The sequence below is a fragment of the Chelonia mydas genome, chromosome 2 (genome assembly GCF_015237465.2).
Source record: "Chelonia mydas isolate rCheMyd1 chromosome 2, rCheMyd1.pri.v2, whole genome shotgun sequence".
NCBI classification, from domain to species: Eukaryota; Metazoa; Chordata; order Testudines; family Cheloniidae; genus Chelonia; species Chelonia mydas.
Genome location: NC_057850.1, coordinates 22,260,831 through 22,278,204, shown reverse-complemented (window position 1 = coordinate 22,278,204; position 17,374 = coordinate 22,260,831). Strand labels below are relative to the sequence as shown.

At 48.3% G+C, this 17,374-nt stretch overlaps 1 protein-coding gene across 5 annotated transcripts in view; it reads right to left on the bottom strand.

Annotated features, from left to right (window-relative positions):
* Positions 1-17,374, bottom strand: part of ATAD2 (ATPase family AAA domain containing 2) — a 100,281-nt gene that overhangs the window by 81,534 nt on the left and 1,373 nt on the right. Inside the window, exon 1 of one of the 5 annotated variants that reach the window (XM_037892046.2) lies at positions 15,617-16,269. The exons of 2 other annotated variants lie outside the window; for them this stretch is intronic. In XM_037892046.2, the coding sequence (XP_037747974.1) occupies positions 15,617-15,844 (228 nt within the window). In that variant the 5' untranslated portion in view covers positions 15,845-16,269. Of the gene's footprint in view, positions 1-15,616; positions 16,270-17,374 lie in introns of those variants that run through there. 2 more of the 5 variants (XM_037892047.2, XM_037892048.2) reach the window with 2 other exon arrangements.

The window sequence follows — 17,374 nt, the reverse complement described above, 5'->3', positions numbered from 1 at the left end:
CTTATGCACTTCTACTTTCTGAGGATGTTTGGATTCAGTCAGAAGGGCAATAATACCACTTCATATTATATGACACTGTGGACACAGTGATGGAGGCCTGGTTAGTTCACAGAACTACCATCTTTGACAGAAAATTTGACTGAAGTTTCATTAAGAGCATACCAAGCTCTGAAATCCCAGTTGGACAAGGAGACGGTAAGCAGGCAACTTATTTTCAGTCAGAAAGAGACTTACCACCAATGTGGTTTTATTAGGACTCACAGGCCACAGATCAAGATTATGACAGGAATATGCATATTGACGAAGGACTGAAGAGTGGTGGTCTTCAGGAATGTGTTTTGGAATGGTGATGAGGGGTTGGTTTCTTATAATGCAATATGCCTGGCTGACTTGCCAGTCTAAGAAACGTTGACCTTGAGCCCCAGGGTCAGTCCACCTTATAAAAAAACCAAACATAGAATGTCCTTTGTTTCAGCTGATTAGATGTTGGCATTACAAGGACACCAAACCTCAGATGACTCACAAAATAACGTCTGAGATGCTAGGAGGGCTTTCTATCACTTTCTCAGAACAACTACAGCTCCTTCCTCGGAGCTTCCCAGCTGATGGGTTCGTGGATACTACTTAGGATAGGTCCCTGTTGGCACTCTGTTGCGTGTGCATGGGTTTGCTGGGAGTTTGAGAGGCGGTTCCAGTTACACCTAGTTCAGGTCTGAGAACCCAGACCTGAGAGTTAATGAGAAGTTGATTATATTCACTGTTGCCTGTTCCTTCATAATCTTCTCTACCATCTTTACTCTCAGTGATTAAGGGGGCCGGGGGGGGGAGGGAGGAGAATAAAGGAGGTGGTCACAGAGTGACTGGCACTTAAGGGTGAGCTAGGGCTAAGTGCATCTGTGCCTTATTAGTACACCCCAGTTTTGTTAACTGATTGGGCCTAGGAGGAGGGCACCTGAATCTTATAACAGGATGAGGGCCTTCTAGGAAAGGGAAATGAACTCCTTCTCTGAGGAATGAAACAGGAAGAGAAATAAGCATAGCTGGGAGCTCAACAGCAGCTGGAGAATACTCCTAGATCCAGACAGGACCAGTTCAGGGCTGACTCAGCAAAAGCTGAGCTCTAGAAGAGGGACTCTGTGGAGCAGCCTGGAATTAGGTGAGACTACGTGAGGAGAAGGGTGCTGCGAAGCCCCTACACCTGAAGAGTATTGTGAAATATCCAAGGAGGCTGGAGTTTATGTCCAGGTGCTTAAGGAAGGCTGACCCAAAACAGAGCAAACTGCTCCCTTAAGGAGAAGCCTGCAGCTGTAAGAGAAGAGTCCTGGGAATCCTCCCATCCCTCTACAGGAAAGAGGGCTAAGGAAATAACTGAGGAGGCTGGAGTTCATATTCAGCATTGAACAACATAAGACTACCTCTGAGAAGAACTGTATTTGCCTAGAGAGGGCGAGACTGTGAAAGACAGTTTGTCACCAGCGACCTGTAGGAAATGCTGCAGAGCAGCTCCATACCCCTTGACTGAGGACTTTTTGCCAACTTCATGAGGTTAAATCACCCTCTGATTTTGGGTGTCTGTCTCTCTCTCATAGATTCATAGATATTTAGGTCAGAAGGGACGATTATGATCATCTAGTCTGACCTCCTGCACCACTCAGGCCACAGAATTTCACCCACCACTCCTACAAAAAACCTCACACCTATATCTGTGCTATTGAAGTCCTCAAATTGTAGTTTAAAGACCTCAAGGAGCAGAGAATCCTCCAGCAAGTGACCCGTGCCCCATGCTACAGAGGAAGGTGAAAAACCTCCAGGGCCTTCCAATCTGCCCTGGAGGAAAATTCCTTCCCGACCCCAAATATGGCGATCAGCTAAACCCCGAGCATATGGGCAAGATTCATCAGCCAGATACTACAGAAAATTCTTTCCCGGGTAACTTGGATCTTACCCCATCTAAAACCCATCACAGGCCATTGGGCCTATTTACCATGAATATTTAATTACCAAAACCATGTTATCCCATCATACCATCTCCTCCATAAACTTATCGAGTTTAATCTTAAAGCAAAATAGATCTTTTGCCCCCACTACTTCCCTCGGAAGGCTATTCCAAAACTTCACTCCTCTGATGGTTAGAAACCTTCGTCTAATTTCTAATCTAAATTTCCTAGTGGCCAGTTTATATCCATTTGTTCTTGTGTCCACATTGGTACTGAGTTTAAATAATTCCTCTCCGGTATTTATCCCTCTGATATATTTATAGAGAGCAATCATATCTCCCCTCAACCTTCTTTTAGTTAGGCTAAACAAGCCAAGCTCCCTGAGTCTCCTTTCATAAGACAAGTTTTCCATTCCTCGGATCATCCTAGTAGCCCTTCTTTGTACCTGTTCCAGTTTGAATTCATCCTTCTTAAACATGGGAGACCAGAACTGCACACAGTACTCCAGGTGAGGTCTCACCAGTGCCTTATATAACGGTACTAAAACCTCCTTATCCCTACTGGAAATACCTCTCCTGATGCATCCCAAGACGACATTAGCTTTTTTCACAGCCATATCACATTGGCAGCTCATAGTCATCCTATGATCAACCAATACTCCAAGGTCCTTTTCTTCCTCCGTTACTTCTAGTTGATGCGTCCCTAGCTTATAACTAAAATTCTTGTTATTAATCCCTAAATGCATGACCTTACACTTCTCACTATTAAATTTCATCCTATTCCTATTACTCCAGTTTACAAGGTCATCCAGATCCTCCTGTAGGGTATCCCTGTCCTTCTCTAAATTAGCAATACCTCCCAGCTTTGTATCATCTGCAAACTTTATTAGCACACTCCCACTTTTTGTGCCCAGGTCAGTAATAAAAAGATTAAATAAGATTGGTCCCAAAACTGATCCTTGAGGAACTCCACTGGTAACCTCCCTCCAACTTGACAGTTCACCTTTCAGTAGGACCCGTAGGACTCATGTAGTACCTATTGATTTTTTTCCAAGCTGGACTTAAATGTCTGTAGGTGATTAACAGGCTTTCAAACTGGTCTGTAATCCAACGAAAGGCTAAATGATCTAGACTGCATTCCCCTGGTTCTAAGTGCCTCTTGCTGAGACAGCTGGCCTGCATTTTCTTTCTTGGTGTAGAACTCTGGGGAATAGAGCATCCACTTCTGGATCGAACAAGGCTGCTTCTCTTAAGGAAGATGGTATACATACATACCATATTCCTGAAGATTCATCTGCTGAAAGTGGAGGGGTGCACCTGACAGCTCATAGTATGAGACAGATTATACTCCATATCTACTTCTTGAGCTACATGTCCCGCCTTGCCTTGCCCCACATCATAATGGGATCCAGGTATGTTCCCCATGCACAAGGTTTTCTATCTGGACCCAACATCACGTAGTTGTTAAATAATTAAGAATTAATTCACCAAAGATGCTAGTACTAGACCTCTGATAAAGTTGTTTATATATTGATTTGTTGTAATTACAGGCTAGATGCAAAGCTAGAATTGTGTTGGGAATCCACACAAGGATAACCTGGAGTTGAATCTGAGCCTTTTCTCTCAGCCCTGGTCTACATTAGGAGTTGAGGTTGAATTTAGCAGCGTTAAATCGATTTAACCCTGCACCCGTCCACACAACGAAGCCCCTTTTTTTGACTTAAAGGGCTCTTAAAATCGATTTCCTTACTCCACCCCTGACAAGGGGATTAGCACAGAAATCGGCCTTGCTGGGTCAAATTTGGGGTACTGTGGACACAATTAGACGGTATTGGCCTCCGGGAGCTATCCCAGAGTGCTCCATTGTGACCGCTCTGGACAGCACTCTCAACTCAGATGCACTGGCCAGGTAGACAGGAAAAGGCCAGCAAACTTTTGAATTTCAATTTCCTGTTTGGCCAGCGTGGCAAGCTGCAGGTGACCATGCAGAGCTCATCAGCAGAGGTGACCATGATGGAGTCCCAGAATCGCAAAAGAGCTCCAGCATGGACCAAACGGGAGGTACGGGATCTGATCGCTGTATGGGGAGAGGAATCCGTGCTACCAGAACTCCGTTCCAGTTTTTGAAATTCCAAAACCTTTGTCAAAATCTCCCAGGGCATGAAGGACAGAGGCCATAACAGGGACCCGAAGCAGTGCCATGTGAAACTTAAGGAGCTGAGCCAAGCCTACCAGAAAACCAGAGAGGCGAATGGCCGCTCCGGGTCAAAGCCCCAAACATGCCGCTTCTATGATGAGCTGCATGCCCTTTTAGGGGGTTCAGCCACCACTACCACAAACACGTTGTTTGACTCCTTCAATGGAGATGGAGGCAACAAGGAAGCAGGTTTTGGGGACAAGAAAGATGATGATGAGGTTGTAGATAGCTCACAGCAAGCAAGTGGAGAAACTGGTTTTCCCGACAGCTAGGAACTGTTTCTCATCCTGGACCTGGAGCCAGTACCCCCCGAACCCACCCAAGACTGCCTCCTGGACCCGCCAGGCAGAGAAGGGACCTCTGGTGAGTGTACCTTTTTAAATAGTATATATGGTTTAAAAGCAAGCGTGTTTAATGATTAATTTGCCCTGGCATTCGCGGCTCTCCTGGATGTACTCCCAAAGCCTTTGCAAAAGGTTTCTGGGGAGGGCAGACTTATTCCATCCATCATGGTACGACACTTTACCACTCCAGGCCAGTAGCACATACTCGGAAATCATTGTACAACAAAGCATTGTAGTGTATGTTTGCTGGCATTCAGACAACATCTGTTCTTTATCTCTCTGTGTTATCCTCAGGAGAGTGATATCATTCATGGTCACCTGGTTGAAATAGGGTGCTTTTCTTAAGGGGACATTCAGAGGTGCCCGTTCCTGCTGGGCTGTTTCCCTGTGGCTAAACAGAAATGTTCCCCGCTGTTAGTCACGGGGAGGGGGGAGGGAGCAGGAGGGAGGAGTAGCAACGCACTGTGGGGAGGCAAAATGCGACCTTGGAACGAAAGCACATGTGCTATGTATGTAATGTTAACAGCAAGGTTTACCGTGAAAGAGTGTACCCATTGTTCTATAAAATGTGTCTTTTTAAATACCGCTGTCCCTTTTTTTCCTCCACCACCTGCATGTGTTTCAAGGATCACAGGATCTTCTCCTTCCCAGAGGCTAGAAAAGATCAGAAGGCGAAAAAAAATGCACTCACGATGAAATGTTCTCTGAGCTTATGCTGTCCTCCCACACTGACAGAGCACAGATGAATGCGTGGAGGCAGACAATGTCAGAATGCAGGAAAGGACAAAATGACCGGGAGGAGAGGTGGTGGGCTGAAGCTGAAAGGTGGCGGCAGGGTGATGAGAGGAGGCAGGATTCAATGCTGAGGCTGCTGGAGGATCAAACTAATATGCTCCAGCATATGGTTGAGCTGCAGAAAAGGCAGCAGGAGCACAGACCGCCGCTACAGCCCGTGTAACCAACCACCCTCCTCCCCAAGTTCCATAGCCTCCTCACCCAGACGCCCAAGAACACTGTGGGGGGCCTCTGGCCACCCAGCCACTCCACCCCAGAGGATTGCCCAAGCAACAGAAGGCTGGCATTCAATAAGTTTTAAAGTTTTAAATTTTTAAAGTGCTGTGTGGCCTTGTCCTTCCCTCCTCCATCACTCCTCCCGGTGCTTCCCTCCTCCACCACCCCTCCTGGGCTACCTTGGCAGTTATCCCCCTATTTGTGTGATGAATGAATAAAGAATGCATGAATGTGACGCAACAATGACTTTATTGCCTCTGCAAGTGGTGATCGAAGGGAGGAGGGGAGGGTGGTTAGCTTACAGGGAAGTAGAGTGAACCAAGGGGCGGGGGGTTTCATCAAGGAGAAACAAAACAGAACTTTCACACCATAGCCCGGCCAGTCATGAAACTGGTTTTCAAAGCTTCTCTGATGCGTACCGCGCCCTCCTGTGCTCTTCTAACCGCCCTGGTGTCTGGTTGTGCTTAACCAGCGGCCAGGCGATTTGCCTCAACCGCCCACCCCACCATAAACGTCTCTCCCTTCCTCTCACAGATATTGTGGAGCGCACAGCAAGCAGTAACAACAGTGGGAATATTCGCAAAAAGAAAAGGAGAACTTGTGGCTACAGCTCACGAAACCTTATGCTCAAATAAATTTGTTAGTCTCTAAGGTGCCACAAGTACTCCTTTTCTTTTTGTGAACACAGACTAACACGGGTGCTACCCCGAAACCTGTCATTATGCAAGTAGGAATATTGGTTTCGCTGAGGTCTAACTGAGTCAGTAAACTGCGCCAGCGTGCTTTTAAACATCCAAATGCACATTCTACTCAGCCTGTAGTTGAACAGCTCCTGACTACTGTCCAGGCTGCCTGTGTATGGCTTCATGAGCCATGGCATTAAGGGGTAGGCTGGGTCCCCAAGGAGAACTACAGGCATTTCAACATCCTCAACAGTTATTTTCTGGTCTGGGAATAAAGTCCCTTCCTGCAGCTTTTGAAACAGACCAGAGTTCCTGAAGATGCGAGCGTCATGTACCTTTCCCGGCCATCCCACATTAATGTTGGTGAAACATCTCTTGTGATCCGCTAGTGCTTGCAGCACTATTGAAAAGTACCCCTTGTGGTTTATGTACTCGCCGGCTTGGTGCTCCAGTGCCAAGATAGGGATATGGGTTCTGTCTATGGCCCCACCACAGTTAGGGAATCCCATTGCAGCAAAGCCATCCACTATGACCTGCACATTTCTCAGGGTCACCACCCTTGATATCAGCAGATCTTTGATTGCTTTGGCTACTTGCATCACAGCAGCCCCCACAGTAGATTTGCCTACTCCAAGTTGATTCCCGACTGACCGGTAGCTGTCTGGTGTTGCAAGCTTCCACAGGGCTATTGTCACTCGCTTCTCAACTGTGAGGGCTGCTCTCACCTTGGTATTCTTGTGCCTCAGGGCAGGGGAAAGCAAGTCACAAAGTTCCATGAAAGTGCCCTTATGCATGCAAAAGTTTCGCAGCCACTGAGAATCGTCCCAGACCTGCAATACTACCTGCAACACTATGCAGTCTCACCAGTCTGCGCTTGTTTCCCGAACCCAGAATCAGCGTTCCACCACATGAACCTGCCCCATTAGCACCATGATGCCCACATTGCCAGGGCCCGTGCTTTGAGAGAAGTCTGTTCCATGTCCTCATCACTCTTGTCACTGCGCTGACGTTGCCTACTCGCCCGGTTTCACTTTGCCAGGTTCTGGTGCTGCATATACAGCTGGATAATGCGTGTGGTGTTTAATGTGCTCCTAATTGCCAAAGTGATCTGAGCGGCCTCCATGCTTGCCGTGGTATGGCATCTGCCCAGAAAAAAGGCGCGAAACGATTGCCTGCCGTTGCCCTGACAGAGAGAGGGACGACGGACGACATGGCTTACAGGGTTGGCATACAGGGTATTAAAATCAACAAAGGGGGTGGCTTTGCGAGAAACAGAATGGCCCCCTCAAGGGCAGAACTCAAAATTGGATTTAGCAGGCCGTTGATTTCACGGAGAGAGGGAAGAGAAAATGAATGCAAAACAAATCTGGTCTATTTCTTGTTTTGAGCCACTTCTTCTATCTTTATACATCTTGCTGGCAGCAGACTGTGCAGTACTACCACTAGCCATCGTCATCTCCTGGATGCTTGGCAGAAGACGGTGCAGTATGACTACTGGCCATCGTCTTCTGCTGGCTGCTGATTAAAAGACAGTGCACTGCCGGTAGGACTGAATCGCCATGAGACGAAACTTAAAAGGGAAATGACCTGGCTGCGTCACTCCCGTTTGCCCAGGCGCCCCGACCTCATTGAGGTCAGTTAAAAGAGCACCCAGGACTACGTTGACGACGGCTACCAGTCATACTGCACTGTCTGCTGCCAAAAGACAATAAACTGCTGCTGTGTAGCAATGCAGTACCGCATCTGCGAGCACCCAGGAGATATACGGTGATGGTTAGCTGAGCAGGCTCCATGCTTGCCGTGGTATGGTGTCTGCACAGGTAACTCAAGAAAAAAGGCGCAAAACGATTGTCTGCCCTTGCTTTCACAGAAGGAGGGAAGGGGGACCTGACGATATGTACCCAGAACCACCTGCAACAATGTTTTAGCCCCATCAGCCACTGGGATTTCTACCCAGAATTCAAATGGGCGATGGAGAGTGCGGGAACTGTGGGATAGCTATCCACAGTGCAACGCTCCGGAAGTCGACGGTTGCCTTGGTACTGTGGACACACTCTGCTGACTATATGCACTTAGAGCATTTGTGTGGGGACACACACAATCTACTGTATAAAAACGCTTTCTACAAAACCGACGTCTATAAATTCAACCTAATTTTGTAGTGTAGACATACCCTTAGTCTGATCTGCCAAACGTTAGCACACCCTCCTATCTTCTGTCTCTCTCCTGAATTAAAGATGGTGTTGGCCAATGACTGAGCTGCTAGAATTTTGTGAGGGCTGTAACTGGCCCTTCCACTTGTTCATTCAAAGCCATGCTTCACAAAGCTTTTAGCAATGGCTGCTGCACCCTGTAATCCAGGCAAGGACAGACACATTTCCCTTTCACTTATGGCATTCCTCAGGGACATGTATTTGGAAGTTTTAAATGCACAGCAAATCAGAAACTGGTGAAACATCAGTTTTGGAAAAGTAGGCTAGGGAAATCTAGTTTAAAGAAGATTTTATGTAGGTTTTTTTTAAATGCATGCTCACGGGGGTCCCAGTTGAGCAGAGACCTCTACAATTAGATCACTGCAAAGAGTCTCAGAGCTGAAACTACTCCAAAGTTTTCTCTCAGTGAAGATCTTATTCGCCTGTCTGGGGAGTTGGCAGAACACTTCAGCTGGTATAACTATGCCCTTTACTAAGGAAGCGACAGCAGGCTTAACCTTAGGTAGAAGTAGGTCTTGATAAGGAATTTCCAGTCCACCTTAATCACATCTTCAAACCAGTTGAGGAAGAATTACAGAGCTTTTCACCTTTGAGGTTTGTGTTTCATTTTCTACACATGTATCTGTAAAGTTAGCCCTTCCCCTTCATGCTCAGTGCTGAGAAACTTGGTTGAAAGTCAGAGGTATCTAGTTCAGCAGTTCTCAAACTGTGGGTTGGGACCCCAAAGTGGGTCACAACCCCATTTTAAAGAGGTCACCAGAGCTGGCTTAGACTTGCTGGGGCCCAGGGCTGAAGCCCAAGCCCCACCACCTGGGGCTGAAGCCCCAGTGCTTCAAGACTGGGCGGCAGGTCTCAGATTATAGGCCCCTTGCTGGGGCTGAAGCCCTAGAGCTTTGGCCCCCCACCCAGGGAAGCGGGGCTTGGGCGGGCTCAGGCTTCAGTCCCCCCGAATGGGGTAATATAGTAATTTTTGTTATCAGAAGGGTTCACAGTGCAATGAAGTTTGAGGAACCCCTGATCTAGCTCAAAGCCCCAGCTTTAGAGATTTCTCCTGTTCTTTAGAGCTGTCCTCCCAAACTTCTTAGTAGTGTGGCTCACTGCAACCAAGTTTTTCCCCCCCACTAAAGCAGGGCATTAGATTCAAGATACTAGAGTTTGGATGGTTTTGAGACTCACCAGGCGTCACCTGACAAAGGTATCTAAAAGTTATAAAAAGATCAGTTCTCTCCATAGATCCAGTACAGGAAGAGAAACATGCTGGAGGACTCAAGTTCAGGAGAAGGGACTCTGACCAATTCTCAAAGAATGCTCAAGAGTGGTGAAGATACTGGGCAGGAATTGCATATAGAATTTTCTTATTTTACACAGATCTGTATTCCTCTCATGCTGTCTAAAGTAAAGTGTGATTGTTTTTGGAAAAGCTTGTGTCTGTTGGCTTCAACTTTTATGTCCCCCCAAAGAGGTAAACTAGAAGCCAGAGTATCCACAAGAATGGAGATCTGGAAAAGGGTGTACTAAAGTGCTGAGGTGATATTGTGGGAGGGGAGATCAGCACTGGTTCTCAGGGTCAAGGGCAGCTGGACCATGGGCTCCCACTCCTAGGGAAGGATTATGAGAGTCTGTGTGCTGGAAATGTGCCAGAAAGTCTAGAACCAGAGTTGGTGACTTAAGCCTATGCAGACAAAAGGGAGCCTAAGACGACTTAGGCCCTACATATGGGTCCAAACAGAGCAGCCTGGCAAGTGTCCAGCAGGGGGAACTTGACCAGGGCTGAGAGAGTCTGCAAGCATGTATCCCACGTGTCACCCTTACAAAAATAGTAGCCACTTCATGACCTTCTGTAGAATCACTTGAAGGGGAGAGCAGGTAGGCCTATCTAACAGGGAAGGGAATCAGGAGCATGGAGTGAAGTGATTCTGAGTGGGGATTGACTGCACAGAATGGAGTGAACCAGAGCCATTGGAGACAAATGACTCATTAGTAAGGCTGCGAGTTTGTCACGGGTTCAGTGACTTCTGCAGCAGCCGGTGCACCTGGCTCAGGGGCAGCTCAGACCACCAATGCACCAGCCGCGCCAGTCACTGCTGGGGCAGTCTCAGGCCACCGCTCCCTGCCCCAGCAGCAGAGTTAGTGTGTGGAAGGTGGCAGAGGATGGGGCACAGGCTGGGGTGAGGCGGGCTCTGGGCGGAACTTACCTGGGGGACTCCCCGGAAGCAGCAACATCCCCTTGCTCAGCTGCTAGGCAGAGGCGTGGCCAGGCAGCTCTGCGCACTGCCTCTGCCCAGAGTGCTGGCTTCACAGCTCCCACTGGCTGTGGTTCCCAGCCAATGGCGCTGCGGGGGCGGTACCTACAGGCGGAGGCGGTCATGCCTCCGTCCAGAAGCTGAGCAAGGGGATGTCGCCACTTCTGGGGAGTCCCCCAGGTAAGCACCGCCCAGAGCCCACCTCACCCCATCCCGTGCCCCAACCCCTGCCCCCTCCCTAACTCTGCTGCTGCTTGGGGCGGGGTGGGGGGGGAGGGGAAGGTATGGAGCCATGTAGAGACCTACCAGCCCCACCAACCGCCCCTTCCCGCAGGGGTCCTTGGCAGTTGCCCCTGCCTTCCCAAGTTTTAGTCACAGATATTTTTTAGTAACAGTCATGGACAGGTCACAGGCCATGAATTTTTGTTTACTGCCCATGACCTGTCTATTACTTTCACTAAAAATACCTGTGATTGAAACGTAACCTTACTCATTAGTATCAGAAAGTTTACAGAAGCTAGCACCTTTCATGCAGCTGAGCATTTGTAGGTAAAATAGCTTGTAGAAACAGGAAATGCTTCGCAGTCTTCTCAATAATCTCAGCATGGACATTGCCTATGTAATGGCTGGAAGCAGGAATTTCTTCCTCCTGGTTGTTCTAGTGGACCTTGCCTTCCCCTGAGATTCAGGAGGCCCAGGTGAGGCTTTCCTGCTTGCTCTGCAAACTGAGAGAATACGGATCCCATGTGTGGGAGAGAGGTTGTGGGAAAAAAACAAAAACCACCACCACCCCTCGAGTTTCATGCCACTGATAATGGCCTGGTCTCAGTGAGCACAGCTTTCATGCAACTTGCTCAACTATCTCAGCATGGATCTTGCTCCCATGCTGAGTTTTGCTGGAGCCTGGTCAACTGTCTCTGCATGGATCTTGGCTGCATGCCATCTGGAAACTGGGTTCCTGCTGTCTATGACTGCCATTTCTAAGGGGAGGAGAGGTTGTGTCTTTCTCACCCACCTCGGAAAGTTTGTGTGTGGGGGGGATTTTTTTTTAAGTTTAGAGGAGAAAAGCCTTGAAGTCACTGAAGAAACTGACAGTTTGTTAAAAGTCCTGCAAAAGCTCTGCTACAAAGGGAGACCTGAAATCTCTCGTGTGCTGTTTGGAGGCAGAGAATTCTGGAGAATTCCTCCTGAGGGACAGGACAAAGCCCAGGCTCGGAGCAAAGATCTGTTCTGCCTCCAGCTGCTATGGAGACAGGGAATGCCCCACTGAAAATTGTTTGCCACAAAGGGGACCAAGAACTTAGTTTTCAAAAGATACTCAACCACAGAGGCCTAACATTTCTCAAACTAAGTTCTGACATGCAAGTCAGAATTTCATTTGGTTGTGATGTTTTGCTAACTGGTAGCGATCATGGAATTTAGTTAGGCACTTCAAATCCCTTTAAACAGCAAACTCCGAAATGTTCCTTCTGGGCTGATCTCATACTTACTTTGCTGGGGAAAGTTTAAAATTTAGTTCTGCCTTTAAATTATGCAAATATGAAGCTTTACAACTCTTTTGCAATTAACTGAAAAACCCTTTGTTTTGCACTTCAGAAGTGACATGACATTCCCACATGTATACCAGAAAGGCGTTTAGTTGTGAAGTAGTTTTGGACATTTGAATTTCATATACTGGCGTGTACCAGTGAGACACCTAATGTTCTCTCTGTGGATATGGCAACATTTAAGTGTAAATTCCTCTGGAATACGAGGAACAGATCTGGGTGGAACATTTTGACCTGGTTTAACTTCGAAACCTAGAAAGTCATTTGGTAAGAAACAGCTATATTCTGAATAACCAATAAAGAGCTTAGATATTTTATTTACGATAAACCACACACACATCATTCCCCACAATAATCCCTTAACTTTTCAATTTGTTACCTGTGAAGTGGGTCTCTAAGTAATAAACTCAGAACATACTGCTGCAGCAGCTGTAAAACCCCATCACAGGCTGATATGGGAGCGCAGAAGTTGCAACTGAAGTACAGTAACTCCTTGCTTAACGTTGTAGTTATGCTCCTGAAAAATGCTACTTTAAGCAAAACGATATTAAGCTAATCCAATTTCCACATAAGAATTAATTTAAATGGGGGGGGGGGGGGGCGTTAAGGTTCCAGGAAATTCTTTTGAGCCAGACAAAAGATGTGTATATATGTGTTTGTTTGTTTAAAACAAAGTTTTAAACAAACAATTTAATACTGTACACAGCAATGATGATTGTGAAGCTTGGTTGATGATGTAGAGTCAGAGGGTGGGATATTTCCCAGGGAATGCCTTGTAGCTAAATGATGAACTAAAACTGGGCTGAGCCCTCAATTGGATTAGCTTAACATCATTTTGCTTAAAGTAGCATTTTTCAGGAACATAACTACCATGTTAAGTGAAGAGTTACAGTATACGTAGAGTACAGTGTCAATTGTTTTTAATAGGTAAACCAGGATGAGCGTGGCCAGCTCTGGGATCTGAGACATAACGAGAACAGGGGTGGAGGGAAAAAGACATCTAGTGTGTGGCGGATGGGAATATTTTAATATAGTTTGTGTTCAATCAATCCTGAAGAATCAATCCTGAAGCACTTAGAGGAGAGGAAAGTGATCAGGAACAGTCAGCATGGATTCACCAAGGGAAGGTCATGCCTGACTAATCTAATCGCCTTTTATGATGAGATTACTGGTTCTGTGGATGAAGGGAAAGCAGTGGATGTATTGTTTCTTGACTTTAGCAAAGCTTTTGACACGGTCTCCCACAGCATTCTTGTCAGCAAGTTAAGGAAGTATGGGCTGGATGAATGCACTATAAGGTGGGTAGAAAGCTGGCTAGATTGTCGGGCTCAACGGGTAGTGATCAATGGCTCCATGTCTAGTTGGCAGCCGGTGTCAAGTGGAGTGCCCCAGGGGTCGGTCCTGGGGCCGGTTTTGTTCAATATCTTCATAAATGATCTGGAGGATGGTGTGGATTGCACTCTCAGCAAATTTGCGGATGATACTAAACTGGGAGGAGTGGTAGATATGCTGGAGGGGAGGGATAGGATACAGAAGGACCTAGACAAATTGGAGGATTGGGCCAAAAGAAATCTGATGAGGTTCAATAAGGATAAGTGCAGGGTCCTGCACTTAGGACGGAAGAACCCAATGCACCGCTACAGACTAGGGACTGAATGGCTAGGCAGCAGTTCTGCGGAAAAGGACCTAGGGGTGACAGTGGACGAGAAGCTGGATATGAGTCAGCAGTGTGCCCTTGTTGCCAAGAAGGCCAATGGCATTTTGGGATGTATAAGTAGGGGCATAGCGAGCAGATCGAGGGACGTGATCGTTCCCCTCTATTCGACACTGGTGAGGCCTCATCTGGAGTACTGTGTCCAGTTTTGGGCCCCACACTACAAGAAGGATGTGGATAAATTGGAAAGAGTCCAGCGAAGGGCAACAAAAATGATTAGGGGTCTAGAGCACATGACTTATGAGGAGAGGCTGAGGGAGCTGGGATTGTTTAGTCTGCAGAAGAGAAGAATGAGGGGGGATTTGATAGCTGCTTTCAACTACCTGAAAGGGGGTTCCAAAGAGGATGGCTCTAGACTGTTCTCAATGGTAGCAGATGACAGAACGAGGAGTAATGGTCTCAAGTTGCAATGGGGGAGGTTTAGATTGGATATTAGGAAAAACTTTTTCACTAAGAGGGTGGTGAAACACTGGAATGCGTTACCTAGGGAGGTGGTAGAATCTCCTTCCTTATAGGTTTTTAAGGTCAGGCTTGACAAAGCCCTGGCTGGGATGATTTAACTGGGACTTGGTCCTGCTTTGAGCAGGGGGTTGGACTAGATGACCTTCTGGGGTCCCTTCCAACCCTGATATTCTATGATTCTATGATTCTATGATTCAGAGGAAGCAGGATATGCCTGTGCATTTGTCACACAGTTGGAACTGACAAGATTTACCCTTCCTAGTTTCCAAAAGTTCTCTTTTAGATAAGAGGCTCAGGTCTATTCTTAGCAGTTCCCTCCCTAGCAGGGAATCCTTCCCCACTCTCCCATATGCACATGAATTAAATTAAGATGGGCTCAGCAACCTGGTACTTTTTAGGCTGCTACAACTTTGTGCTCCAGCAGCTTCAGTCATTGAGTAAAATCAATGAGGGCAGATCATGTCTTACGCAAAATGTTAACTCTGAAGGCTAATGACAATTAACAACATTTTAAACTTTCATTGCTGACTACATGTTAATCTGCACAATCCACTACAGTAACATCTCACTGCAGTGGCCTTGTCTTCACTGCTAAAAGAGTTCTCATCTGGGGTGACTAACTCATGAACTAGCCTGCTGTTAAAAAAAAAAAAAGTAGAAACAAGGAGATAAACTAAGCAGGGCCAACCACAGGAGGATAGTGATGACCTCACCAAGTTTACATCGGAGTGAGACGGAAGTGCTTTATCTCCACTGTGGAGCCCATGATGTTACTCAACCGCGCGCGCACACACATATATATACACACACACACACAGTTAAAACTCTAAAGACAAGGCCTAAGGCTCTGACCCTCAAACGGTAGGTGCGCAGGAGGCTCTGGAGCCAGCACGTGGGGAAGGAACACAGCTTCGCGGATAATCCAGTTACCTAAAGCCAGAGCAGAGCCGCCCCCAGCAAAGGGGAGCCAAGCCGGACGTGTCTCACCACAGGCTCCCGCTGTAGAGTGCCCTCAGCCCCTAGACCCCGCCACGGGGGTGGGCCCCGTTTTCTGGGCCGAGTTCAGAACGCCACCCCCGATTTCCCGGGGGAGGGGGGGTCACCACCGCCGCTCGCCGGCGCCAGGAGGGCTCGGGCCCCCGGGCCCCGCCGCCGCAGCCCGTGGGGACAGTCACCGCCGAGGGCCGGGGGGAATCGCACTCTTCAGGGGGGCCTGGGAGAAGGCATCAGCATAGCTGTCAGCCGCAAGGCTGCCCCGGTACTCACGTTGCCCGTGGCCTCCGGCGCTCTCCCGGCTCCTCTGCTGCACTTGCTGCCGGAGGCGGCTGCGGCCGAGCGGGTGCCCATCCTGCGGCTCCGGGGCGCCGGGGAGTTCAGGGATAGGAACTCGGAGCTTGAGTCCATCAGGTCGTAAAGGGACCCCTGACCGCTCGGGGCGGCGGACGGGACGGGGCGGCCGCGCCCGCTACCCGTGTTGCTCCGTAGCATCACCATGGCCGGACCCGTTCCGGCTCAAGCTGGTGGGGGGGCGGCGGCTTCTCTCCGAATTCTGGCGCCACAAACCGCGGGCTGTCGCTTCACCGCCCTGCCGTCGTATCTCTCCGCCTCCGCCCCTCAGCAGAGCCGTGGTGCTACTCCTGAGAGACAGCGGGTCGCGTGGTACCTGCTGCTCCTGTTACCCTCAATCACTGAGCCTGCGGCCGCACCGGCAGAAATCGTTCCGCCCCCTCGTCCCGTGGGACTCTCTTTCCCCTGGTCGGTTAGTCCCGGACAGGGTGCGGAGAGACACGTACCGGTACTGAGTCCCTTTGGAATTTTTGGCGCGTGCAAAGTTGGGGGGGGAAGAGGGGAGAGAAGTGTTTTGCCCGGCTCTGATTGGCTAAGAGAAAGGCGCTCAGCCCGCCTGCTCCGTCGCTTCCCGCGGAAAGGAGATTCAAATGCCAGTCCCTTAAAGAGCCACTGCCCGAGATCTCAGACAGCTGTTCCCCGCGGAGCCAGATCCCGGCCAGGCAGGGGCAGGTGTTGCAGGAGCCTGCCGCAAAAGGCAGGGCTCTAATTCAACGGGTCCTTGTCACCCTGTCATACCCTCCCCCCCAGGGGAGGGGCGTTCAGGGGCAGGGCCCCACACACACGCTGCACCCCAGTCAGGCAGGGGGCGGGGACGTGCACACACGTTGCAGCTGGACAGGGCTCAGGCCAGAGGGATCTTACTGGCAGCAGCTGCTGTCTCAACTTGCTGATATACTTAAAAAGGCAGCGTACTTAGAGTGGGGGTCCGCATACGTAAAGGGGCAATGCGCACCTCTCTCTCTCTCACACAGGATCATCATCAAGTTTCTGCAGGGAATATTTGCAGCCACTGCCATGCATCTGTTGTGTCTCCTACCTCCATTTGTGGTGCCTTGTAGAGTGTGAGGCTACATTAACAACCATGTGTTAACCCTTGAGGGCTCAGCCGAATGCTAGTTCATCATTTAGCAGCAAGAAGGGTGGGAAATATCCCACCCTTGGATTCTACCACCTCAACCAAGCTTCACAATCATCATTGCTGTGTACAGTATTAAACTGTTTGTTTAAAACGTATACTGTGTGTTTTTTGTCTGCAAAAAAAATTTCCCTGGAACCTAACCCCCCCCCCCATTTACATTAATTCTTATGGGGAAATTGGATTCGCTTAACATCATTTCGCTTAAAGTAGCATTTTTCAGGAACATAACTACAACGTTAAGCAAGGAGTTACTGTATTTACTTAGTAGCCTATCTGTACATTCTTATTTTAGAAAATATTGGCCTTTGGCTCTCATGGGCCCAGCTAAGATGGGGACATAACGCTAATAGCCAGCACATTCCATCACAAAAAAAGTGCAATAACATTTTCATTCCAAAATAGACTGTTTAAGCAAAACAGGTTAATTTTTCATTAAAGTCCCTCCCTTGCTTCCTCTATTTTGCGTCCATCCTTCTGAGCAATAAAGCAAACTAAAGTTTCAAATATGAAGGTTTCATTCTCTCGAAAAGTTTAGC